General features: G+C 39.1%; 1 protein-coding gene across 1 annotated transcript; it reads right to left on the bottom strand.

Moving 5' to 3' along the window:
• Nucleotides 1-2968: 2968 nt before the first annotated feature.
• cmtm6 (CKLF-like MARVEL transmembrane domain containing 6) lies at nucleotides 2969-24515 on the bottom strand. Its single transcript, XM_042490636.1, has 5 exons — nucleotides 24386-24515; nucleotides 23061-23184; nucleotides 9465-9641; nucleotides 4998-5096; nucleotides 2969-4499 (listed from the first exon to the last, which is right to left on the bottom strand). The coding sequence occupies exons 2-5, from the start codon at nucleotides 23175-23177 to the stop codon at nucleotides 4332-4334; spliced, it is 561 nt and encodes a 186-aa protein (XP_042346570.1). The 5' UTR covers nucleotides 23178-23184; nucleotides 24386-24515; the 3' UTR covers nucleotides 2969-4331.
• Nucleotides 24516-26342: the final 1827 nt, after the last annotated feature.

Below are 26342 nucleotides of genomic sequence, written 5' to 3'. Positions count from 1 at the left end.
TGTTGTGGTAGGTGACCTGAAAAGACAAATGACTGAAAGACACAGTGTTATCTAGTACAATTTTTTTTTTTTTTTTTTTAAATTTTGTAGCATAAATCATGCCATTTTTGACTAAAGAATTCAGTCTTAACAAACCTTTCTTTTCAGGAGAAAACCCATCTAACTAGTGATAATGTGGTAACAAGTGATTATAATAATAATAATGGAGAAAAATAGGAAAATTAACAAAAAAAGAAAATGCAAAAATTTGTTTCTGGAAAACGTGTTTATTACATGACAGAACAATACAATGATGATATCAGAAATCAAATTGCAGCAAAGTTTAATGACAATGTGAGATCACTGTACCTTTATACAGTATTGCGTGTTAAGACATAATCTGGATGAAAAACTTATCTACTTTTAAAGGCACAGAACAGAAGAATAGCATGAAAATATATATATTACAAAAACATCTATTTTTTCCAAAATAATCTTTACTTGGTCCTAAACATGAAAGTGAATCATGTTGATATAAAAAACAGATTTCTGGATTGTCTGACTGACACGACTGAGAAAATATTTCTTATGTATTCCAACTGCGGTTTCCAGTGTATTTCATGAATAGTTTTCAATGTACTGTATGATTGTCAGAATGACTTTCCCTTGATTAGAAATGACAATGTAAGGCAAGAGAAAATCAAGCATAAAAAATTAAAACCTCAGATTTCCTCGTCCATCATTAATTGTTTGGACTCGCAATAAAATCTGACAGTTTTTGTCGTTTTAATCTGTGCTTTTTTTTTTTTTTTTTTTACATATTATTTTAAATCTTTTACCTCCCAGAATCAGGTCCCCTCTGTATGAAAGTCCAGAAAAAATGTAAATTATTGATTTGTCAAAATTACGAGGTAAGATCTCATTATTGCATCATCTGCATCATACAGCTCGTGATTTTGACTGGCTTCACACTGTACTTGTGCTCGGTTATATTCTATTGCTTAAGTTCAGTTCTTATTTAATTTCTTGCAGCATCTTCATCATTAAAAACTTTATACATCAATTTTGCAAAATTGAACTTTGGGCACAATAAAAAAAGGATAGAAATATGGGACCACTAATCAAAAAGAACGCATAAGAACACAATACTTCAAACATTTGGAATCATTTCACACACAGGAAGAACAGATGGCGGTTATGTGTTTTTGACTTGCAGTCCACTTCACTTTTTGGGCATAAAAGTTCAAACATAAGCCGAAAAATCACCTTTTGAGAATGTGTTGATGTGCCTAAACCCGCTCCCTCTGCCTTGCAGGCTGGAGGAAGTTTAACTCCTTAAACTGTTGACTGGCAATTTCACCCAAAATATTAAAAGAAGTTTTCCACCCAAACATAATCAATTTGTTTTGATCCCTAAACTATGGTGGAATGAATATCGGGCACAGACACAAGGGGTCCAAGTGCATCAGGGGCACAATATGATGACAAAGAGACACTTAACGACCACAAAGACATGCAACATGACTACAAAGAGACATAAAGAAACCCAACAAGTCACGAAATGACCATAGAGGGACACTAAACCACAACAAAGACACGCAAAATGACTACAAAGAGACATAAAATGACCACAAACACATGCAAAGCAACTACAAATAGACATAAAATGACCACACAGACAAACAAAATGACCATGAAGAGAAGGAAAAAAAACTGCAAAGAGACAGAAAATGATCACAGAGACACAGAATGTCCACCGAAAGACATCAAACGACCACAAAGAGATGCAAAATGACCACAGAGAGACACAAACCAACCACAAAGACATGCAAAACAACTGCAAAGAGACATACAAGGACCACAAAGACAAACAAAATAACCACAAAGAGACACAGAATGTCCACAGAAAGACACTTAACAAAAAAACACTTAAGGACTACTAAGAGACATAAAATGATCACAAAGAGACACAAAACGCCCTCTCTAAATGAATGTGACAGTGTGGGGGTCTTGCACCTCTGTAGGGGGGGTCGGGGGGCCGTGTCTGTGCCCAGGGGCCCGATATAATTCTGCATTAAATATTTTTTTTTACAAACTTTATTCCTTCATTCAAGTGATGAACCCCTAACCGATTCAATACTTTGTGTTTTGGTAATCAACTCCACAATCAACGTGTTTGGGTGAAACAATTTAAATTATTATAATAAACAGTGAAAATTCAAGTCAACTTCATACTAATGAGAGAAAAAATCAACTAAATTTAAAGTCGCTAAACTCCAGACAGAACAATAAACAGCTGATTAAAGTTTCCTCATGAAATGATTCGTGCTCAGAGAGTTTTCAAATTTGACAAATCGCATTACTTCCTTCATAAAACATCCAAAAGTGATTAAGACAAAAAACACTAAAATAAAAACTGTGAATGTGATGATCAAATACACCATGAAGTCAAAACTACTAAAAGTTTAAGAGTATAAAACAATATTAAAAACGTACATCTCAGCTTTGAGTGATACGGAACAGAGGGAATAAAAAGGCACGTCTCTGCCGTAATGCTGCTTCAGAAAAAGGGCGAACAAAGAAACACGACGCACGATTAAGCTGGAAACAAGAGGTGAATGATGCAGCGACTCTGGGAGGTCAGAGGTCACATAAGAAAAGCTGGACCTGTTGGACCATGGACATGGACACACACACACACACACACACACACGCATACATATATATATGTATGTATGCAGACATCAGATGCTAACTGTGCCAGCCGTACTGTGATTGGTCGATGGCGCCGTCGTGTTGGTGTTGAAATTCACCTGTAAACAAATGCCAGCCAACAGGGGAGCTTTGTTTTTTCTCAGCATTTGGGAAATTGTTTAAAAAATATATATTTCCAATTATTTTTCAGATTTTACAAAGCAACATCAGAAAAAAATGATTCATCATGTCCTTTTAAGATTTTTGAAAGATCGATTTAAGACATATTAATACCAATTAAGGCCTTATTTTTAAATTAATTATTTCAACGTTTATAAGTAGTCTACTTCCACATTAAATTCTATTACATAGAGATGTCTCCACAAGTATTTAATTAAAGAAAATAAGCCAAATCCATCCATGCTTTTACAGGTCCTCATGATGATTAATTATTTTACACCACATCAGTAATTCAGTTCATGTAAAACTAAAACAAGCTCCTCTACTGGACGTCCAGCAGAGATTACAGCCTAAATATTAAAATTTTATTTAATCGGAGACAAAAACTTTTTATAATCCTGAAACCCTTAAAAATTGAAAAACAAATCAGTGCATGTGGTTGAAAAATAAAAACATTATAGTGCTTCTTATCCAGAAAAAACGCAGCTCTCCTGTTTACTTAAACTCGTTTACAGCCAACTTTTGCACTTTTACTACAAAACAACGATTTCTCCTCGTCTGATTCATTTGAAAGATTTTTTTTTTGTGATCTGAGGAGGTTTAAGTGTGCATGTTTATGTTAACATGAAAAAAAAGATGAGGAAAAATACCTTCTAAACATTTGTGACCCCTCAGATTGTTCTTGGACACCATGGGGTGTCCTGACCCACAGGTCAGTGACTGATACCGAAAACTTTCAATTTTCAGAGAATTTTGTGGCACAGTATTTGTTTTTGCTGTCAATGTGGAGAAAAGCTGCTAATAAAATGCACGATATTAGAGAAATACAGCATAAATGACAGATAATAAACCCATATACTGATTAAAATCATTGTGTTGTTAAAAAACAAACTGCAGAAGCAGAGTGGCAAAACTTCAGCTGCTTCAAAGGTGCACGAAGAAGGAAAACAAGTCTAAAGAAGCCAAAACTCCAGCAACACTTTTAATTTATGAAACAACTTAATTGCAAAACCAAAAGCTGAAAAGTGTTTGTCTTGCAATGAATTTGTTCGATAGACTAAAAGTTGTTTCATAGCTGTACTGCAGGTGTTGCTGCAGTTTCTAACTCTTATATTTATATATCTTTCTTATATTTAGTGGTTCTGTGGTTTTAGTGTCTCTGCTCTTCCTTAAAAAGTATCATTTTTGAATGAACAGGGAGAATCGTCTGCATCCTGTTCTTTAAAAATATCAAACACAAAACACACGTGCTGATTTTACAAACACCGTTGGACGCTCTGCACTGCGATTGATTCATTATCCAATGATTGATAATATTGATAATCGCAGCACAAAGCGTCCAAAACTGTGGACGAGTTTAAACGACTTAAAGAAATGGAAGCTCTGCCTCCTGTCACCACAATAAAGGAATAATGCGTAAAATAATCTGACCTCGACATAACAAACGCACACGTATGAACATAAAAAACCCTGAAGACTTATTCTGCCGGCGTGTTGAGTTTCTCCGTCTCGGGGGGAGCCTCCGTCGTCACCGGGCCGCCGTTACTGGGCGCCGCCTTCCCGTCTGACTTAAAGGGGAACCCGTTATTCTTCACAAGCAAGACGAGGTCGACGAAAAACATCACGGACGCCAAGAAGCCAAACGCCTTCAGGAGGAGAGAGGTCACAAAAAAACAAAACATCAGAGAGGAAATTACGTTTAATAATCAAGAGGGAGAGAAGGAGGAGAAAGAATAAGAGACCAGAGGGTCAGTAAGAAAAGGAGGAGGAGAGGAGGAAAGGCGGAGGTAAGAGAGGAAAGGAGGGTGTAAAGAAGAAAGGAGGTGGAAGTGGACACAAGGAGGTAAGAAAGGAAATGAGGAGGTAGAGGAGGAAATGAGGAGGTGATAAATGAAGGGAGGAAATGGAGGAAAGGCAGAGGTAACAAAGGGGAAGGGGAGGTAAAAAAAAATAAAGGAGGAAAGAAGAAGGTAAAGGAGGAAAGAAGGAGGCGAGAAAGGAAAGGAGGAGGTAAAGAAGGAAAGGAGATAAAGGAGGAAAAAAGGAGGTGAGAAAGGAACGGAGGAGATAAAGGAGGAGAGAAGGAGGTGACTAAGGCCAGCGGTGGGAGCGTATCAGCAGAGTTCGTGTCGATGTTTTCTCACCACAGCGGTTCTCTCCATCGTCGTGCCGCCGTTATCTGACGCAAACACGATGGAGGCGATGAGGAACAACAGGCCGATGCAACCGGTGTACACGAAGTCCTGCACCACAGAAGAAGAATAAAGAACAACATATAATCAATCAATCAACTAATAAATGATGACTGATAATTAATATGAGCTTCACCTTTACTGTATGCACATGAACGTGAAAAACACATTATTGCATTCAGAATTATAATTAAATAACATAATAGAAATTGGAAATGGGACATTCTGCATAATGAGTACTTTTACTTTTTGGTACTTCAAGTGTAATTTTAAGCTATTACTTTTTACTTTTACTTGAGTAAGATTTTGAATGTGGGACTTTTACTTGTGATTAAGTATTTCAACACTGTGGTACTTCTTTAAGTATTTCCTCCAACTCTACTGACCTGTGTCTATAAAATATAAATGATTTATTCAAGTATTGCTTTTGGTGTTATTACAATGTACTTTAACACACTTATGTGAGGCACGGTATACTGTGCACTTTATATTGTATCCAGAATAGCATTGTATTGTGTGGGACATCACTGTAGTGGTCATGAATGTTGTTCCATTAGTATTTTTAACCCTTTAACATCCACTGTTACCACACAGTTGACATTGTTTGTGATCATATGTTCATATGATCACGTTCTACAAATGTTTTCATACAAACATGCATTTTAGTATTTTGATTATGATGTGATTATGGTCAGTTATATTTTGTTAAGTTAAATATTTGTTGTTGTTTTTTTACCAAACATTCTCATGAAATGTTGTTACTTAATTTATTTTATTTATTTGTTTATTTTATAAGGTTACTTTTAATTCCAGATTTTCATTATATAACACTGACAACTTGTTGTTTTACCATTTATTTTATAGTACAAAAATATAAACTATATTTCTTTTATTTATGTTATTTGTATGGTCATATGTTCATATGTTTATTGATATAATTTCTATTATATTATGTTGACTTTAGCTGTTTTTACTGCATTAACCTGGAAAAATGTTGGGGGTTTTTTTGCATTTTGTTGACATATGCTACAGTCTTTAATGTGTATATTTTTTCAAGGGTATTTCTGGTGTGAGTGTTAAAGGGTTAATATGATATGATGCAACAATGAAGTCAATCTGACAGTGAGGGGCAGATTTCAGCCTGTGGGAGTCAGCATGACGCCTCGCAGCGTAAAATCTGCCGGAAATCTGTTGGTAGAAGAAGAATAGCGGCAGTTGCTAACTGCTCGGCTAACGCTCTGCAGACTGTTTACATGTGAAACAAACAAACATTTCGCAGCTTTACTCGCAAATTCAGTCATTTTTCTGCACTCGGGCGGTTTTATGTAGCGTGCTGTCACGATGCCGTGGCGGTGCTGTGTTCCCGGCTGTAAAGGCTACGACGAGGCGAAGTCGATGGGGGTGATTTTTCACGGTTTGCCGACCAGAGACCCGCAGCGCTGCAGAGTCTGGCTCAGAGCGATACAGAACCCCAGATTTGACGAAAACACGCCGGTCTCCAAATACAGCGGCGTGCGCGTGTGCAGCCTCCACTTCCAGCCTGAGGACTACGAGGAGGACTTCCGGGCCAAGATCCTCAACATCGCCCCCAAGCCGGTGCTGAAGAGCGGCGCGGTGCCGTCAGTGTTCCCCGGAAGAGAGAGCGGTGAGCCGGGCGGCACTGACGCCTCTGCGCCGGCCCCGAAAAGACCCAGAACTCCGGTAAATCCTAAATACAAATGAAACTGACTGTTTGTGAATGAGCCCAAGTGTCTGCTAATCTTCTGTTTATGTCGGTAACGACACCTTTACTGTAATCATGTAGTGCAGCCCTCTATTTAACTCTTTTAAACCTGACCAGTTTGATTTCTAACAAAAAAAAAACATGAGAAAACAATTAACAACTCGACAAGACATGGGCTAAAAATAAGCATGAAATTAGTTAAAAAAAAAAAAAAAAAAAAAAAAAAAGTTTTAAAGAAAATTACCTTAAAATAAAATGTCAAAAAAAATCCACAACAAAATTACCCCAAAAATTAGCTGAAATTTGAAAAAAAAATTATATATGTACATATGTTTAGTTTTAGTTAAGTTTCCAATAATATGTTTCTGTTTTTAGGGGGGCGTTATAAAGATTCTCTATACTTTTATTTTGTATTAGAAATATAAACTTCTTTATCTTAAAAAAAACCCAACATTTATTATAAAACTAAACTAATTCATCAGCTGACATGATCTTGGAGATTTATCCGTCTATGCGTCCTGATAAGCAACAGTTAATTATAAGTAAGTGCCACAGTTAGTCAGTATGGTGGTCACAAACAAACACACTGCTTTAAAAATGACTATAAACAGACAAAATGTCACTATCAGATTTTTAAGCCTTTGTAACCTGAGTGTATTGGCTTTTTATATATGTATATATATATATATATATAGATATATTTACACACATACTGTATATATATATAAATATGCATTTTTTTAAACAAACAAAATAAACAAGGAAATACTTGGAAAAAAAGTTCTTAAAAATTGTACTAATCTTGTAAAATAATTTCAAATATGAAATATGATAATTATTAGTATGGTTTTCTGAACATTTTCTCTAGTGTTTTTTTTTTAATCTAAATCTTGCAATCTGTGGGACTTTTCTTGCCACGTTGCCTTTTCCCTCGTGTCTTTGAAAGAAATCAAACCGATGTGCTCGGGGTTCAAAGGTTTAGATACATGTGAAAGGCGTCTGAACGGAGAACAAAAAAGTGACGTGGATCCGTGTTTTGTAGGTTAAACTCTTAACGCTGACGTCAGCAGTGGTCGCAGTAATCCGGTATCCGTCTGTCATGACTCTGTCGTCCTCTTCACGTTGAAGAGATGATATAACTGAGCCGTGTTTTTGGCTGCTGGCAGGCGTGCGGTGGAGCTGCAGGGAGCTCCTCTCAGTCTCCTCCAGCAGCAGCAGCGTCAGACGAGAGCTTCTGCATCGTGGTGTCCGTGGACCCTCTGGACCCTCTGGACCCTCTGGACCCTCTGGAGGACAGCCTCCAGTCTGAACCGGGGTTCAACTCAGTGACATCTGACGAGTCCGACGATGACGCCGACAAGGACTGCACCGTCGTTCACAACTGCAGCCTGATGGAGCTGTTCAGGAGGTGTCAGACGTGTGGAGAAGCCATCGCGGAGAAGGAGGCGATCCACTCGGGGGCACAGATGAGGGTGACGTGGAGCTGTCACGGTGGACACTCCGGTGTGTGGACGTCCTCTCCTCACATGAGAGACAAACTTCCATAAATCGACCTGCTCGCCGCAGCTGCCGGTCTGCTCACCGGACTGGTTTATTTTGAAGAGAGAACATTTTTTGGATATTCGGAGACTCTGAGCCTGAGAGGGATTCTGGCTGCAGTGATGCTGAACCAGGTGATGATTCAGCTGGAGTCAGCGCCGCACTACGCCGTCATGATGGAGGAAGCACACGGGTGCAGGTCAGCTGTTCGTGTTCATGAAAATTTTTTTTTTTTTTTTTAGATTATTAGACAAGAAACGTTGTTGATATATAGATGGCTTAGCGGTCTCCAAAATCTTTGTCTTTTTGTTGCAGGATCCAAGACATGGATCATAAACCTGGAAGTGAAGCGGATCGATCAACAGGACCTGAAGCTGCACTGAGACGTGAAAGTAACCTCTCGAGTCCACCAGCAGTGTGCTGATGTTACGTCTGCGGCGCTGTTTGGCTTCATCCTCCACGCGGCTCTCTTTCCCACCGGGAGCGTTTCAGAGCCGACGCGCCTGACAGGCCGATACTGTAGACTGATTGTGCTAATGACGTCATTTTCCATCTTAATAAACCATCTTAATAAACAATGTTAAGAAAAAAGTCAAAATGTTGAGAAGAAAGTAGAAATTTGGAGAATAAAGTTGAAATAAAATTTTAAGAATAAAGTCAGCCTTCTGAGACTTACAATCAGCGCATGTGTGACACACATTTGGACTTTTTTCTCGACATCGATTTCAGTGTTATTCGACATTTCGACTTTAATCTTGTAATTTCAACTTTTTTTGTGCATAATGAAAAAAAATGTCTTCCTCTTAAGATGATTTTGCCTGTCTGGCTCTAATCCTCTTCTGTACAAAACATTTGTTAGTAAGCTAATTTAAAAAAGTAATTAGATGTAATAAGTTACAATACTTAATATGTTATTGTAATTAGTTACAGTTACTAAGCCAAGCTAAGCAGAAGCTGTCTGCAGCTTCACATTTACTGTGCAAACATGAGAGTGGTCTAACGTCTGAGAGAATAAACACATTTCCCCAAAATGTGGAACTGCTCCTTTAACAGAGGACCAGCTGAAAGCTCAGTTCGAGACGGAGGCGAACAGACGGAGTTTGTGCGGATGTGTGACGGCGTCAGAGCGGAGGAGGCGACCCTCAGAGAGCTCTTACCAGGCTGGGCCAGCAGGTGATGCCCGTCCTGCTGTGCAGCGTGGTGGAGAGGAGGATGAGGAGCAGCAGGGTGAAGAGGAAGGCCGTGCAGCTGACAAACTCGAAGAAGTAGAGAGAGGAGCAGGTGATGCAGCTGTTCACCACCTCCTCTGTGATGAAGGCCACGAAGGACAGCAGCTGACGTAGAGAGAGAGACAGGAAACAGCAGGTTAGTGTTTTTATAATAATAATAATAATAATAATAATAAAACGTATAAAATGTGTCCTGGCAGAGTCAGAACAACACAAGTTACAGACAAGAAAAGAAAAGACAATTAATTATAAATGTGTTGATGAAGATCTTACTGTCCTAGTATAACTAGGACGTTTCAACTCAACATGTTTCCATGTATGAATGGACTTCACGTTCCTCAACGCGTATCAGAGGGTGCAAAAACATTTGCATTCACCCCCTCCATAACTTCAGAAAAATGGAAATGCAGAGAGCACAAATGGATGCATAAAAATTCACCAAAATGTAAGAAATTCAGTGTTTGACACTCAAATTATCCTGAGGGAGGACACCAAATCTCCTGTTAAGTGTATCAAATGTAAAATAATAATAAATATCAAAAAATGAAGAATGCAAGGAGTGTAAAGTGCACCAAACAGTCTCTGAGGGTTAAACGTCGGCAGGGAAACGTCTGAGATGTGTTTGTCCACCAGAGGGCGCCGACAAGTTGATTTTTTTTTTTTCTCACTGGAAAATGTCTCCGGGTCAAAGGTGACAATTGTTTGATTTTACACAATAAAGGGATCCTTATCAAAACGATTTATGTTTTAAAAAATGACAGTTATCAAATGTGTTTTCATCACATTTTGGAAACTCTGATATCAGTATGAAAACAGCTGCGTTTCTAATGATGAGCACAATAAAATGTAAGGTCCGTGAGTCAAACACATCAGGCCCCTGAGGCGCTGATGATCCTCTTCGTGTGTCAGCATGTTTAAAAGTCAGGCGGATCATGTGACACATCAACAAAGCACTCCTCTCTGACTCCACGCAGACGTTTAAAATAAATCTGACTAATCATCTTTTTCTTTGTTAAGCACTGCAGGTAAGTGCAAAGATAAGCTGCGTGTATCTGGTCCTGTGCAGAGGTCGGTTTTATGTAGGATTGTGGTTTTTAGAGTGAGTTAGGTTAATTTTGCCATCAGATAAGTGTAAGGATAAAGCAAAAAGATGAAAGATTTGTAACATCAGAAATGTGGACTTAAAGACAGAAGAGCTTGAAACATTTTGACAAAAAGAAATTGAAATGTAAGATGTTTGTGGCCTCACAAATCAAATTTAGACTACTTTTTTCTCATACTTGTACTTATAAAACTGAATTTAGGACATTAATGGCCCTTTTCCACTACATGGTACCGGCCGGCGTGCAAATAACAGCATGTTTTTTCACATCTAACTTGGTGAATTAAGGATTTAATTCGCCCAAACCGAAGCTGACGATTGTTGGAACAGTGGACTTATTAACTAGATTACTAGCAGGAGTAACCATGATGGTTTGGGTACATTTTAATTTTGTTTCTGTTTGAATTAAGTATGTTTTAGGAGTTAAATGGAAATTAAGCCTCGCCAGGCTACAGTGACGGAAAGAGCTGAAATCAAAAAGTGTACAGTATTTCTCTGTTTAATAAGGAAAAAAGTGTAAAATATGATTTGAAAACCTGAGAGTAAGTAGTGGAGGGTGTGATAAATTGATAAATGAATGCACAGGAGACCTGATCAGTAATGTGGATACAGTGACCACGTGTGTGTCGTCAAATATAATAGAATAGCCAGAACAGTCAACACTTAAATGCAGCCTTTAAAACAGTAAAAACACCACTTAATGACACTGTGAGAGTCAAAATCAATGATGATATCTTGTCTGATGTCATTATATGGATATTACGTTGATATATTGCTGAGCCTCGGTCACAGTCTCTTAAATGTGACACTGGTGCGTCTGCTGGTCCAGACGAAAACCACAAACGTCTGCGCCTCAGCTCCATGTTGGAAACTCTGTTGCATGTCGTCTCTTGCCTCATCTACACTATAACCTGTCCAACAGAAAAGGCAAAATGCCCAAAAAGTCGTCACATCATGAAAATGACTCATCTGTGACCGTTTGTTTAGCTCCGAACATCATAGAGTTCATAACTGATTTATGTGACAAGCTGCATTTCCAGTCTGAGCGTGAACGCAGTATAAACCCTCTCAGCGAGCTGCTCACTTCATGTGTTTCATTAAAAGTGAAGCGACTGTTGTAAAACCGCTCAGACCGCTGGTCTGTGTGGGCGGCGGCTGCTTCCCAAAACACCAGCACACACACCAACACACACACCAACACACACAGCGTGGACGTCCTGGGCGCGTCTGAACCACACTGAGTCAACAGGAAGAGGACGTCAGCCCTGTCCGGCTGCAGAGAGAGCTCACCCCCCGCAGGAAGATTTAATGGTACGAACCAGTGAAGGCATGCCTCTGATACTGAGCAGAGACTGCAGACGCTCACCGTGTGGTCTCCAGCAGCTGCTGTAACGGTACGACATTATACACGCGTGCTGTATGTTAACATCAGCGTCCAGCTCTGCTGGGGGGCACAGGAGAAATTTATTCTAAAGTAATGCAGAAATATTGTGAGGGAACATAAAATCAGTTTGTGGAACAAAATCCCACTTTGACCTTTACGTTTTCCACAAATGAGACTGAGGTAAACAAAATCTGTCATTTTGTATTTTTCTCTTTTAAATGATTATTTAACAAATCACAGCATCTCTGTTAAGGGAAAGCAGAGACGGTTGTGGAGACTGTGGGGACAACACACAGCAACGCGCTTTAACGGCAACGCGCTTTAACGGCAACGCGCTTAAACGGCAACGCGCTTAAACGGCAACGCGCTTTAAGGGCAACGCGCTTAAACGGCAGCGCACTTTTACAGCAACACGCTTTAAATGCAACACGCTTTTAGAGCAACACATTTTAACAGCAACGCGCTTTTACAGAAATGCGCGTTACATGCAACGCTCTCAGAAGCACAGGGGTGATGTTTTTTGCCCTCATAGTTCACTGCCAGTTTCATTTGGTGTGTTGGAGTGTAATAAACATGCATTGTAATTAAAAGCTCATTCTTAAAAAAACAAGGTAAATTTAAATTACTAATTAAAAAATATTGTTCTCATTCTTACATTTTATTACAACTTGGCCACGGGTCCGGATAGGACGAAGTTTTGGTCCGGACCGTGGTCCGCCAGTTTGTGATGCCTGGCTGACAGGTACATGTGATGAATCAGTGGTATGGAAGCTATTAATAGCCACCTCCGTGCGCATTGGTCACGCGCAATGAAAGGTACTGCTCCAGTCGGAGCGGGCCCGCGGACATGGACATGTCCGCGCGCTGGAGCGGGCTATCGGACATGTAATATCATAATGGAAAAAATCATTTTATTATCATATTAATTCAGCTTACATTTAAGCCATTATTTCCCTGTTCAGGATCTTATTTTATCCTGAATTGTGCCGTAATTTGAGCAGTCGGTTTAAATGTGAGAGCTGTGAATTAATTATTAATAATCTCAGAGATCTCTGGGAGGTGATAGTTCACTATTTCACAGAGGAATTGTGGTTTCAAAACCTGCATCATGTGATCTATAAAAGCAAAAAAAGTGTTTCCATTGCTGTTTTGTGAAATATCGTTTTTTCAAATCATCTGAAATACCACCTCCTGCGAGCGTAAAACTTTTGCAATAAATGGGAGTTTTTTTTAAACTGACATGTTTCCTTTAGGTGTATTTCACTCGCAACTTTAATTTTTGAGGGTTAATGGAAACCTGCCCAGTGAAAGAGTTCCTCCTGTCCAAAGCGACTGTGCAGAGACCTCACACTGTAATTTAACGGAGGACGAAATCCTCAGTCCTCCATTTAAGGTTCAGCAGGAGTATAAGTGTGAAGACTCAGCAGTCGGAGTTACACAGAAACAACAGATATATCTTAAAGGCGCCGTGTTTTTGGCTTGAAATTGTTGCCGTTTTCAGACAGACTTGTGGACCAAACATTAGCATCTTTTTGAGACACTAAATATCTGCTGTTTGCTGAAAACTACACAAGTTCTTCCACAACAGACACACTCCAGACAGTAAACGTGCCGTGAAACCAAAACTAGGAGCTAAAAGAGGCTAAAAATCTCTGCAGTTACACAGCAAATTGATGCATTATCAGTGTAAAAACATAGAGACGAGTGGAACTTTAAAGGACGGGGGAACATAAATGCCATTTTCTCCCTCTCTGCTGTATATTTAGGCCATGTGGTAAACCAGACTCCAGACTCTGGACCCATCACAGCACTGAGTTTTACTGCAGGAATACTCTGTGTTTCAGCTGAACGTCAGGTTATAAAAAGTCTTTGTGTTCCCTTCAAACAAACTGAGACAAACCCTGAACCGCAGAGCTAAAATAAGACCGTCTGACGTCAGCCGAGTCTCAAATACAGACAGAAATCACTGCTGCTAAACACACTGGAGCTGCTGCTGCAGAGCAAGGCATCGGCACTCAGGGGTTTGATTCCCATCTGAGAAGAATATATACGGTTACCTTCATTAATTTGCACACTGATGTCAGGGCTGTGTCTCTCCTGAAGCGTCCTGACAAACACTGAGTGTTTACACATGAAGCAGACACGTGTTAAATGTGTAAAATGCCTCACAATAGATTTCGGCGTCGTTCTGCTGCAGCTCATTAACACCTGACTGCCTGAGGGTCTCGACATGTTTGCGTTAAAAATGCTTTGCTTATTAAAAGACGGCAAATCTGTCTAGCGCATACAGAGCAGGCTGACGCATCAGTGCTGCCGTGAAGTGGGTTATCTAATATTCCTCTTCCATAGAAGTGGCTAAATTAACCCTTTGAAACCTGAGCAAGTAAGTTTTATTTCTTTCAAAAACATGACGAGAAGGCAATGAGGACTATAACAAGACACGCCCCCCAAATGAGCAAGAAATCAGTAAAACATTGCAGGAAAATTTGCTGAAAATGAGCCAAAAAAGAAAAGTTAAAAAAAAAAATCCCTAAAAAATGATGAAAATTTTAAATATAGGTTTTTGAGATTATTTCCCCCTATTTGATAAATCAAGATGAAAAAATAAAAATAAAAAAGATCATTCTCTTATAACCCTCCCACCAATTTTTGGGTCATTTTCTTGTCTCAATTTGTTGGACATATCCGTCCAAGGTGGTCATTGCCTGTTTCCGCCGTGTTTTTTAAATCAATTCTTTCAAATGAGGTTAACAAAGGGTTAACCTGCTTGTGAGAGGCCTCTGAACCCAGCACAAGAAAGCTTACGATCATGCCGATCATCCCTTCGAAGGGTTAAAAAGCGATGGACAGAGCTCGATTACTCTCTGAGTATCAACACTGAGATTTTTTCTTTTTTCGCCAAAAAAGTCTCATTTACAAACTTTATTAAGTTCTGTAAAGAACTGCAATAAAACGCGGTTGAGTTGTGGGGAACTTGATTGTGGTGTTTGGCTGCTAAACTGTGAGAAACTGCATTATTTTTTACGATTTAACCCTTTGAAACCTGGAGTGACATCACTTTTCTTGTGCAGCTTTCAGACGCCTTTCGTAAGTAATTTAATCTTTGAAACTTATTTACTTTCAAAAACTTAAAAAAAGACAATGCAGGACATAATTAATGATCCAAAAATGGCAAGAAAATATTAGATTTAGAAATCATAATTGCATATTTAAAATGATGTGAGAGAGTTATGCTTTTAAGCACTCTGTCCAAGCCTTGTTTGCTTTTTTTGATTTTCTTTTTCTTGTTTTAGTTTTGGGTTTTTTTGTGTGTGTATTCCCCTAATTCTCAGGTAATCGTCTTGTTGTTTCTACTAATTTCTTGCTAAATTTTGGGTCATTTCTTCTTTTTGCTGCTCATTTGCTTCTTCTCATGGTTTTGACAGAAATAAAGCCACTTTGCTCAGGTTTCAAAGGGTTAAGCAGAAGCTCACAGCAGATGTGAAGCCTGTTTTCAGGACAAAACAGGTTTTGAGAAATGACATCTTCAACCACATTTTCACTGTTGAGGAACTAAAAAGTAAAGAAGTGTTTTTGTGGTTCCTGCCGCTTCTGAAAAAGTATGAATATGCCAACAGATCAGGAGAACAATATGTTCTGTTGTGTGATTAACCAGATGCCTGAGAGAAGACGTTAGATTACATTTTCACAGACTTCTGGTCTGAGACTCTAAACTGGAGGAAACATGAGCGGGAGATGCATCAGGATCCATCTCTCAGGGAGCAAAAACATTACCAGCTGATCATCTGATTAGTAATTATTGAGAGTTTTTTCTTCAAATGAAAAGCTGACAAAAAAAGTAATTATCTGTAATGAAATAAAGCATTGACCTATGATACACAGCAAATGCTACGAATTTAATTTTGGTTTATCTACTGCACCACTACCCGACCGCCAGAATAAAAGTTGCATGTTTCTGCAAAATACAGTTCAACTGTGTGTTATTATGTTGTGGATACGTTGAAAGTTTACATTACAACAACGTTGTAGATAACGTGGTTTGGTTTAGGCACAGAAAACACTTGGTTATGGTTAGAAGAAAGATCATGTTTTGGTGTAAAAGACGCAGTTTGGGGGCACAATTGTCTCGTTAAATCACAACCGGTTTTCTTTATTTGTTGGTCTTGAACAGGTCTGCAGCCCGGCAGGTGTCTGTGCTGCAGGTGTGTGTGCTGCAGGTGTGTGTGCTGCAGGTGTGTGTGCTGCAGGTGTGTGTGCTGCAGGTGTGTGTGCTGCAGGTGTCTGTGCTGCAGGTGTGTGTGCTGCAGGTGTGTGTGCTGCAGGTGTGTGTGCTGCAGGTGTGTGTGCTGCAGGTGTCTGTGCTGCAGGTGTGTGTGCTGCAGGTGTGTGTGCTGCAGGTGTGTGTGCTGCAGGTGTCTGTGCTGCAGGTGTCTGTGCTGCAGGTGTCTGTGCTGCAGGTGTGTGTGCTGCAGGTGTGTGTGCTGCAGGTGTCTGTGCTGCAGGTGTGTGTGCTGCAGGTGTCTGTCCTACAGGTGTCACGCGATTCTCGATCCCCTCCACAACAAACAATAATGGTCTGTATGAAATGCCCATATTTAATACATCTGTGGTTTGCAGAAACATACGATGCCAACATTTTCTTCTGGCCACTGGCTGTTCACCGACAACAACGCCCCGTGTTTCAGTTTATCAGTTAATTTCTCTGGTTTCTATTTGTTGTCCTCACTAAAATCTCTGTAAATGTTTCTGACAGTCCAGAGACGAGGACAACAGATCAACGTGTTGATACAGCAGCTGAGTCGGCTTCACTCAGAACTGCGAGCTCGCAGCTTCAGAACGTTTTATTATCGGCTTCCAGCTTCAGGAGCGACTCAAATCCTCCGTACGTAAATACTGGCCCACTTTTTATATTCCGTCTGCGACCTTTTTATATTGTACACACTGAAGTTTACATGCAGCATTATATCTTTTCCATCTGATATATTTCATTGTATTCCTGAATTTTACGTCTGCACGATTTCTAATGTTGTGGACTCTTATTTTTATTTTTATGCACTTTAATGTTCCTGCTGAGCTACCTGTATTTTATTTTTTAATTCACTACTCATAATGGTGGAATCACCATTGTGCAATATATATTTATGCAGATTTGCAATTTTATTTATCTATTTATTCTATTTTTATATACAGTGTTTCTTATTCAGTGTTTCTGCTTTTAGACACAATTTTTAATTACTTTCAGAGCCAGATGCAACAAAATTTCGTTCCATGCACACTGTTATCTGTATGTATATCTGAAATGACAATAAAGTTGATGTGTCTATTCTTCGTGTCATTATTGGAGGAGCCTGAGAACAGACTGATCCACTGTAACTGCTGTGGTTATGACAAATGCATCAAGTCTCAATGGCACTTATTAGATTTTAATTAAAGCTGAGTACACTATTAATAATGCAAAAATAATAAGCGTTCTTCGTTCTTTTTATCAAAGAAATCGCCTGTGTTTATTAGACTGATAACAGTCACACACAGTTATCTCATTTGTTCACATCACAACATCGATACTGACAGACGTGTTCTGACTTCAACAGATGTGACCTCGACCTCACCTCAAAACCGTCAACTGAAACTAAAACCCGAATTTCAGCAGCTGCAGTATTTGCATTCACCTAAAAGTGATCACCACAGAAACAGCCTGAGTGTAAGACAGCACCATCACAGTGGGAATCGCCTGTTTGCTGTTTGCTGCAGCGAGTTCACGTCACACCAACTCAACACTTCCTGACAACAGAGAGCAGCCCTTATTCTGGAAAACACGCCAGGAAGTGCCAGGGATGTTAGCTTAACCCTTTGAGAACCTGAGCAATTTGGCCAAGTGTCTTACAAAAAAATGGGAAGACGGCAATGAGCAACAAAACGAGAAATGACCCAAAAATTAGCAAGAAATTAGTCAAAAGTACAAGAAAATGAGCTGAATCTTAGTTATTACACATTAACACATGAAATATGTTGTATATTCTTATTGCTGTTTTTTCTTATGTATATATTGTTATTATTGTAGCTTTGCACGTGTATTTATGTTTTTTTATTTACACACTTACACACGCAGCACATTATCTTTCAAATTTAAATGTTCACAGATTAGAGCTGATTGTACTTTACATTTATGTTCTCACTTACATGCTGAGCATATTCACCGTTTTCTTTATAGATCTACAAGTTTACATGCTGAGCCACTTGTTTGTACTTTCTATTTTCTATTTCTATTTTGATTTTATATTCTTAGATATTTTTATTCTTATATACTGGTGTTGGTGCTTATTTCTACTTGCTATAACTCTCTATGCTGGCATCAGAGTGACTGTAACAAACCACAATTTCCCCTCGGGAGTCACTATTCTGATTCTGATTAGAGAAAAGAAAGAGGAAGTCAAAGTAAAATATTATAATTCTGTAAACTATTTTATAAATATTTCCCTTGCTTTTTTCTTTAATTCCTGCACATTTTTCACTGTTTTTTAAAATAATTTTCTAAATTAACTAATTTCTTGCAATCTGTGGGACATTTCTTACCAAGTTGCTATTTCCCTTTTCCCCATGTTTTTGGAAGAAATCGCACCAATTTGCTGGTTTAAATGCTTTAGAAAGGCGTCTGAAAGCAGCACAAGAAATGTGATGTCGCTCCAGTTTTTAAACAGTTAATGGTCTTATCTTATTGGTGATTTGACTGTTTTTATTGTATGGATTTTCCTTGTCTTTGTTAAATTTATTTTATCATTTTATTCATTTTATTGTATGCAATTTCATGCCTCATTTAAGACTTTTATTATAATTATTATTGTCTTTTACCTTGTACAGCACTTTGTTGGTTGATGGTTGTTTTAAAGTGCTTAACAAATAAAGTGCGTTGGATTGAACGTCAGCAGCATCTGCTCCGCTCTCTGAGAGCCTCGGAAGTCTGACCGCAGATAAAGTTTGATTCTAAGAAATTTGTGGCCTCCTGCAGGGGAGGTTACACACGGACTGTCCTCCCTCCCTGCACATCCTCTTTTTAATGCGAGCAGCATGCAGGCCGGATGCAGCCGCCCCCCGCTCTCTGGTGACTGTTGCGACAGCAGGGGGTCAGCAGCTGAGATCTGCTAACGACAGCTCTCTGCAGCCAAACGGTCGAGTCTGCAGCACTTTCACTTCCCAACCTGCAGCTTCCTGAGGAGCTGCTGGATGAGGAAGGTCCAGTCACGCAGGGGTCACACACACACACACACACACACACACACACACACACACACACACAGCTGCAGTACAGCGTGTGTATCTCCAGCCTCATACACACCTCTCTCTGTGAGTTTCACTGTGGAGTGAAGCTATGAACTAGAGTATAGGCTGAAATTAAAGGAAGCTGGTTAATTAAAATTCAATGACTTAAATAAGTTTGTACTGATTCTTACTGCGTTTCAAATATGAAAACCAAGTCATCATGCAATTTTCTTTTTTTATCTGTCAGCTTGTTTGTATAATCATTAATCTGCCATAGAAAGCAGTCCCAAACAAATGCACGATTTTCTGTTTTACTGCTCATTTTCATTTTCTGGTGCAGTTTTTGTCTCTTTGTGTTCCTGTATATCCTCGTTTAATGTTCAAGTGCTCCTGGGAAATATCATATTTACAAGTTACAAGCACATGAACGGCCCTCCAAATTTGTAATTACGAGTGGGAAATTGCGATGATACCCGAGTTTCCGAGTTGCGGCGTTTCAGGGCAGCAGAAATGGCAGAAAGCATGAAAACATTTTCAACAAAGTTGCACATTTTAGTTTATGAATCTATTAACTGCAGCAAGCAAGCAAACTTTTAACTCTGCAGGTGAGTACACAAACACTGATAACGACGTTATTTTAAAACACTATCGCCAAATTGACGTCATAAATGCATAAACATGGTGGGCAATAGTCAATATTTGGTCAAGTGGGAAGAAACTTTAACTTTACTTTAATATCAATTTTGGATCACATGCACAGTGTAATATGACAATAATTTTAACTGCTGTCCATGCAGAGTGACCTATATTCCAATATATATGTGTGTGTGTGTGTGTGTGTGTGTGTGTGTGTGTGTATATATCAAAAATATTAATAATAAAGCAATATATAAAAAATATATACTAAACTGGAAAAAGCTATCAACCTCTTTTGCCGCTTTCATGATGTTCACACTTTACGACCTCAAAGCACACAAACACAACAAAGTCAAAAAAACGACTTTTTAACTGGGAAACTCCGAACTCCCGACATCATGTGAACGCAGCATAATCTTATCTTTTGGACATTTTTTGGAGGAATTATGCAATTTACGGAAGTTTCATCAGGAACATTCGGGAGTGACTAACGCAGTGACACTCACACACATTTACGGTTTCCTGTTAACAAACCACAATCCGTACAACCAGTTTCCTGCAGCGAGGGAGAACTTCACTTACTTTCTTACTTTTCCTGTTTATTATATTTGCACTGTTCTTCCTATTTGCACAACAATTATTCTCTGCATAATAAAAAAAATAGCTCACTTTACATTTATACATGCAGTTGCTGCTTGTATGTTTTCATCTGCGCCTTCCTTGACTGTAATTCTTTAACTTTTATTTACTTACTTACGTTTTATGATCTATTCTTTTGTTTGTGTGCTTGCATGTTTACACCGGGGGTCTGGGGGAAACAGCATTTTAATCTATGTCCTGCACATGTCAGAATTGACAATAAAGTTGACACTGACATTGCCTCTTGTCTTGCGGGGATTGTGCCACTAAAACCAGGAATTTCAAGCCAAAATAAGAGACTTTTCTAACCATAACGACATGATTTTTGTACATAAACATAAGCACAGTTACCACAGCATTGCTGAAACTCAGAGTCTGAACATTTTCAACTGAATGAAGCTCAGTCTGCGTTCAGTCAGGAAGACTTTCTTCATTCATTCACAATTCTCTCTCTATCCACTCCCCCGCTTCCTCCGATCAGCTGATCGTGAGCCTTCGCTCGTCCAGTTAATCAATCGAATTCTGACACAATCTGCTGCAATCATGTTGCAACTTTCAAACTTGAAATCTGTTCTCCTTTCTGCTGCTGTCAGCTGTCATCTTTGGCGATTTGTTTCACCTTCCTCCACCTGATCCGCCTCCTGACATCGTATCCAGAGACCTGGACGTCTTTACAACATTTAAATTATTATCGACTGTCTTTTTATGTCTAATATTGTTGTCACTTGCACTTTGAGCTGGATCCCTTCTATGAAAAGTGCACAATAAATGAAGTTTATTATCATTATTATTATTATTATTATCATCAAAAGCCCATTCTTCTTCACATCTGGATCCTCATCATATGTAAACAGATGTTCTTTTCACTCACTCTCAATAACAATGTAATAACGTATCCGTGGTTTGCAGAATGGAACACAGCCCACATTTGTCCTGGTGACTGGGTTGCCGGTCTGACTGGTCTGACACCAGTCTGGTGTGTGTTTGTGGTGTGAGCTCACAGTGTGTGTTTTAGGTATAAACCAGGTGAAGATGTGTGTTTATGTTACGGGTTGTGTAAAGACTGTGTATCATATATATGCATGCAGGAGACAGGCGGATGGAAACGCAGAATCCTGATCCGGCTTACGCTCTGGTTTTATCAAATGTGCCCAGGTGTGATGGTACCGGACAACAAAACGGACTGAAATAAGTATTTATTTATTTTTGTTATCACATTTTTCTTTTTACTGTTTGATCTCCGTTTTTTCGGCCTCTGTTTTCACAGTGCAGGAAGCAGTATGGCGCCCACTTCTATTCCAGACTCTCGCCATTACAGCGAAACGGGGCATTAAGACATGTTTCTGTAAACATTTTAGGAGAAAAATAGGCAGTGCAGAAAGATAATGTGATTAATGTACCATCAGCAACAATGCCTCGATTTACTGTTTGATCAGATTTTGGTCAGTTTGAGAGCAAGAGAGAGAGAAAGGTCTTTGTCTCTTCATCCGCTTCTATACTCTTTGTGTCAGTGGTGGTGGGCAAAATAAAAAAACAGGAGTGCAGCCTGAAGTTCGAGGAACAGACCAAGAGCCAGCGAAACTCCGCCAGATGACGTAAAATACGGCAATAGTTAGATGGAGGGCAGTTTACCACAGTTCATCTACACACAGACTTTCTCTCTCCTAATGAATAGATATATCATTCACAACGTAAAATCAGCTCCTGCATCATTTCCCTTCTGTGTTTTCGCTTATTGTCATGGAAACCACCACAGACTCACACAGCAGCAGCAGCAAACAGCCGTGCACGAGACAGAGAGACAACTTTTCTCTCTGCTGCTTGAATTGAACTTTTACTTAGAAATCTCCGAGTGACTCTGTTCTCGTCTGCAGACTCAGATCAGCTGACACAGCAACTCACAGCAACACACAGCAACTCACAGCAACACACAGCAACACACAGCAACTCACAGCAACACACAGCAACTCACAGCAACACACAGCAACTCACAGCAACTCACAGCAACTCACAGCAACAACACACAGCAACTCACAGCAACACACAGCAACTCACAGCAACACACAGCAACTCACAGCAACTCACAGCAACACACAGCAACTCACAGAAACTCACAGCAACACACAGCAACACACAGCAACTCACAGCAACACACAGCGACTCACAGCAACACACAACACACACAACGACACACAGCAACACACACAGCGACTCACAGCAACACACAGCAACTCACAGCAACACACAGCAACTCACAGCAACTCACAGCAACACACAGCAACTACAGCAACACACAGCAACTCACAGCAACACACAGCGACACACACAGCGACACACACAGCAACACACAGCAACACACAGCGACACACACAGCAACACACAGCAACACACAGCAACACATAGCGACACACAGCGACACACACAGCGACACACACAGCAACACACAGCAACACACAGCGACACACACAGCCACACACAGCAACACACGAACTCCTCCTGAACTCACCACTTCGATGATTTTGACAATAAAGCGGATTTTATCCATATTCTCTGATGGGACTGCAAACCAGGAGGATTTGGGGTTCGGAGCCGTGGTCGGGGTGTAAACGGTGTTGTCAGCCATGATTGAGCTGAGGAGAGAAACTACAGTTTACACACCGACACCATCACACTGAGGAGAAAGTGTCCCAACAACAACGTGCTTTAAGTCTTTTAAAAGTGAAGAAGCTGAAACACAAGTTCAGTTTCGCTCCAGTAATCTGCTGAGAAAAAGCAAAATATCATCATGTGTTTGTCCTGAGGGAAAGAGGACTCACCATACTCAAGAACTGCACTGGAGCAAAAGATTGAGGTACTTGTACTTTACTGGAGTGGTTGTTTTTCATGCCACTCCTTACTTCACCACAAACGTAACTTTACTCTTTGATATGTTGATTTTCTTGTTATTTGTTGACGTGCACTTTGTGATCTGCTGAAAGGCCTCACAGAGCTGATAACATGAAGCTGAAGAGGAGCCAAACATGTCACAGAGGGAACTTCATTTTGGGAGTATTTGTTTGAAGTTTCATGTATGTGTGCATACACACTTTGTTTTAAGTCCTTGTTACATTTCTGTCTCATATAATCAGAGAATGAAAGTGAAAGTTACGTTCAGCAGGTACAAAGAGCAGCTGTAGGCTGCAATGCAAACACTGATAAGAGTCATTTATGCTACTAATAAAACTGACCGAGAGCCGCAAGATCATCCTCCGCCAGATGGACCCTGAAATTCATTTTGTCGCTAATAGCTTTAACAAAACTGCATTTAAAAAACGCGTCATTTAATAATAAAGATCTCACAAAAAGCTTCAGGAAACTCGCAGCATGAGAGCGACGGCTTTGACATGAGCGGGGGTGTGTCACGGTGAACTCGGCTTGTGTTTCACCAACCAGTCGCAGTTAATTTGAGAGATATCTTATCTTTGATATGTCGCACGAGCCGCTTTCCGCCGTCAGCCGCGGTGCGTTTCGCTGGAAAAGCATCGCGGTGAATAACACGCGAATCAGCGCTCACAGATGAGGACGACCTCACGCGAGCCGTGCCCGGTGCGTGCGACCGCCGCCGGACTCACGGCCGGATCTTTTACCGCAAATGAAGCGATTTTAATCCGTGTTTCCAGGATAAAGTGTCGCCTCACTAAAGACGCGACGATTACAGAGTAAAGTGCCAGGATTTAAACGCGGTCTGGCGCGTGCAGGCTCGGGCAACTTTTAAGAGTGGCCTAAAATCTGCAGGAAGTTGATTTACCATCAAAAACTAATAAAACGTGAATATTTCGAGAACAAACTCACCGTTCAGGTGTCTTCCTGTTCGCAAAAAAACAAAGTTTGCAGCTGTGAAGTCCAACTTCAACGACTCGCTTTGTTTTTCAGCTGCTGGACGAACTTCAGCCAAACTTCCGCATTTACTACGTGTTTTTATTTTGTCAAGCTCAACGGAAGTAACGGAGCTTCCGGGTACAACTTTCACATTAAAGGGCAAGTCAAGGCAGAGCAAATTGTTTTATTCATTTTATTTTATTGTATTTTCTGTAATTATATAGTACATTTTACACCCATTTAAAAACCCACAGTGCTTTACAGATTTATCAAGTCAAACTTCACGATAGCCCGGTCACAAAGCATGCCTCAAAGGGCTGTACAAATAATGATTTAATTTAATTTAATATAATTTAAATTAATTCATTATTTTATCTTTAGCCCAAAATCATGAATAACACTTTACCTGAGAAGTCATTCACCTTTTTTTTACAATATAGATTGGGTGATGTTTTCTTCACTCTGTTTTTGGTTTGTTACCTTTTTCTTTTTAACAAGATTCAAGTATACATTCTTCTCTGTTAGGTTTTCTCAACAGAATATAAAAACAACACATTGGAAAAAGGTTTTGAAATTAAGTTTCTAAAAAAAAAGTTTTTATTTATATTATATTTACATTTTTTAGTTTTTTGTAAACAGCGGTTATTTCTAAACTTGAATTTGTTGCACTTTTTAATACAGTTGTTAGAAAAGTAATCAAAAAGTTATGTAATAAGTAAAATGATGAAATAATTATAATTGTTAAATCATTTATTACATTTGAACAGTGATCGATTAAATTTTAAAAGTAACTTTCCGAGCACTGTATATACATGTATTTATCAATAAATGTGTAATTCTACACACAATAATCTATTCTTAATGTAATGTAGTGTTCTTAATGTAAATGTGCATTTTTTGTAAAAGTTATGAAACAGCTAACTGTCTAATCAATTCAGAATAAATAACTTTAATATAGGTCTATGCCGATTATGTTAAATATATGTAAAATATTTGTATCGATTTAATGTTTGTAAACTGTTCACAGTGTTTTTCTGTGATTTATGTGTTTGGTGCTCAGGGTGATGGTGATAAAGTTGGTCTGAAAGTCGAAATATTGACCAAGATCCTTCACTCAGTCACTAGGAACTTTTATTCTGAAATAGAGGAGGGTGACATCCGGTTTGATAGTGTTTTATTTTGGTAGTTTGAGGTCCCTAAAATCCTGGAAACAGATATGTTGCTTTTTGGGACCGTGTGGAAAATTCAACATCTGGACTTTCTGTTCTGGACTTCGCATTGCTATTGATTTAAATACGCATTCACACACACACACACACACACACACACACACACACACACACACACACACACATACACACACACACACACACACACACACACAATATACTGCCTTCTCCACAATGAAATGACTGCAAATTACTTTAAACTTTATTTTAAATCATTCAAATGGATCTTTTTAATATTTGCAGCTCCTGCTTACACTTTTACTAATTCAAAAGGTGATTTTTATTTTTTATTTTAATATGTAAAATAATTTAGTAATTAATTTTACCCTTTACATCTTTTCTCTTTACTTTTTTAATAGTAAGTCTATATATCCTTTAATATAAGATAAGATAATCCTTTATTGATCCCCAGAGGGGACATTTTTGCAGCAGTACAGGGTAAAGGTCAAATAGAATAACATTAATAGATAAACGATCAATATACTGTACAAAAAATACAAATCAAATACAAAGTAGAGGTTCAAATAAAAAAATTGATTTACAAAATAAAAACTAAAGTGCAAGAGTCTGTATTGACAGTGTTTGGATCGTGGATTGGAGGAAATCAGTGCAACATGTCTCACATTTCACTGCTCAGTAAAACACTTTGTATGCTCTGCTGTATGAAATGCACTAATGAAACTGCACAGCCTGCCTCCTCC

The sequence above is a fragment of the Plectropomus leopardus genome, chromosome 7 (assembly GCF_008729295.1).
Source record: "Plectropomus leopardus isolate mb chromosome 7, YSFRI_Pleo_2.0, whole genome shotgun sequence".
Lineage (NCBI taxonomy): Eukaryota > Metazoa > Chordata > Actinopteri > Perciformes > Serranidae > Plectropomus > Plectropomus leopardus.
The sequence above is the reverse complement of the archived record's forward strand: the minus strand, read 5'-3'. Positions and strand labels throughout refer to the sequence as shown.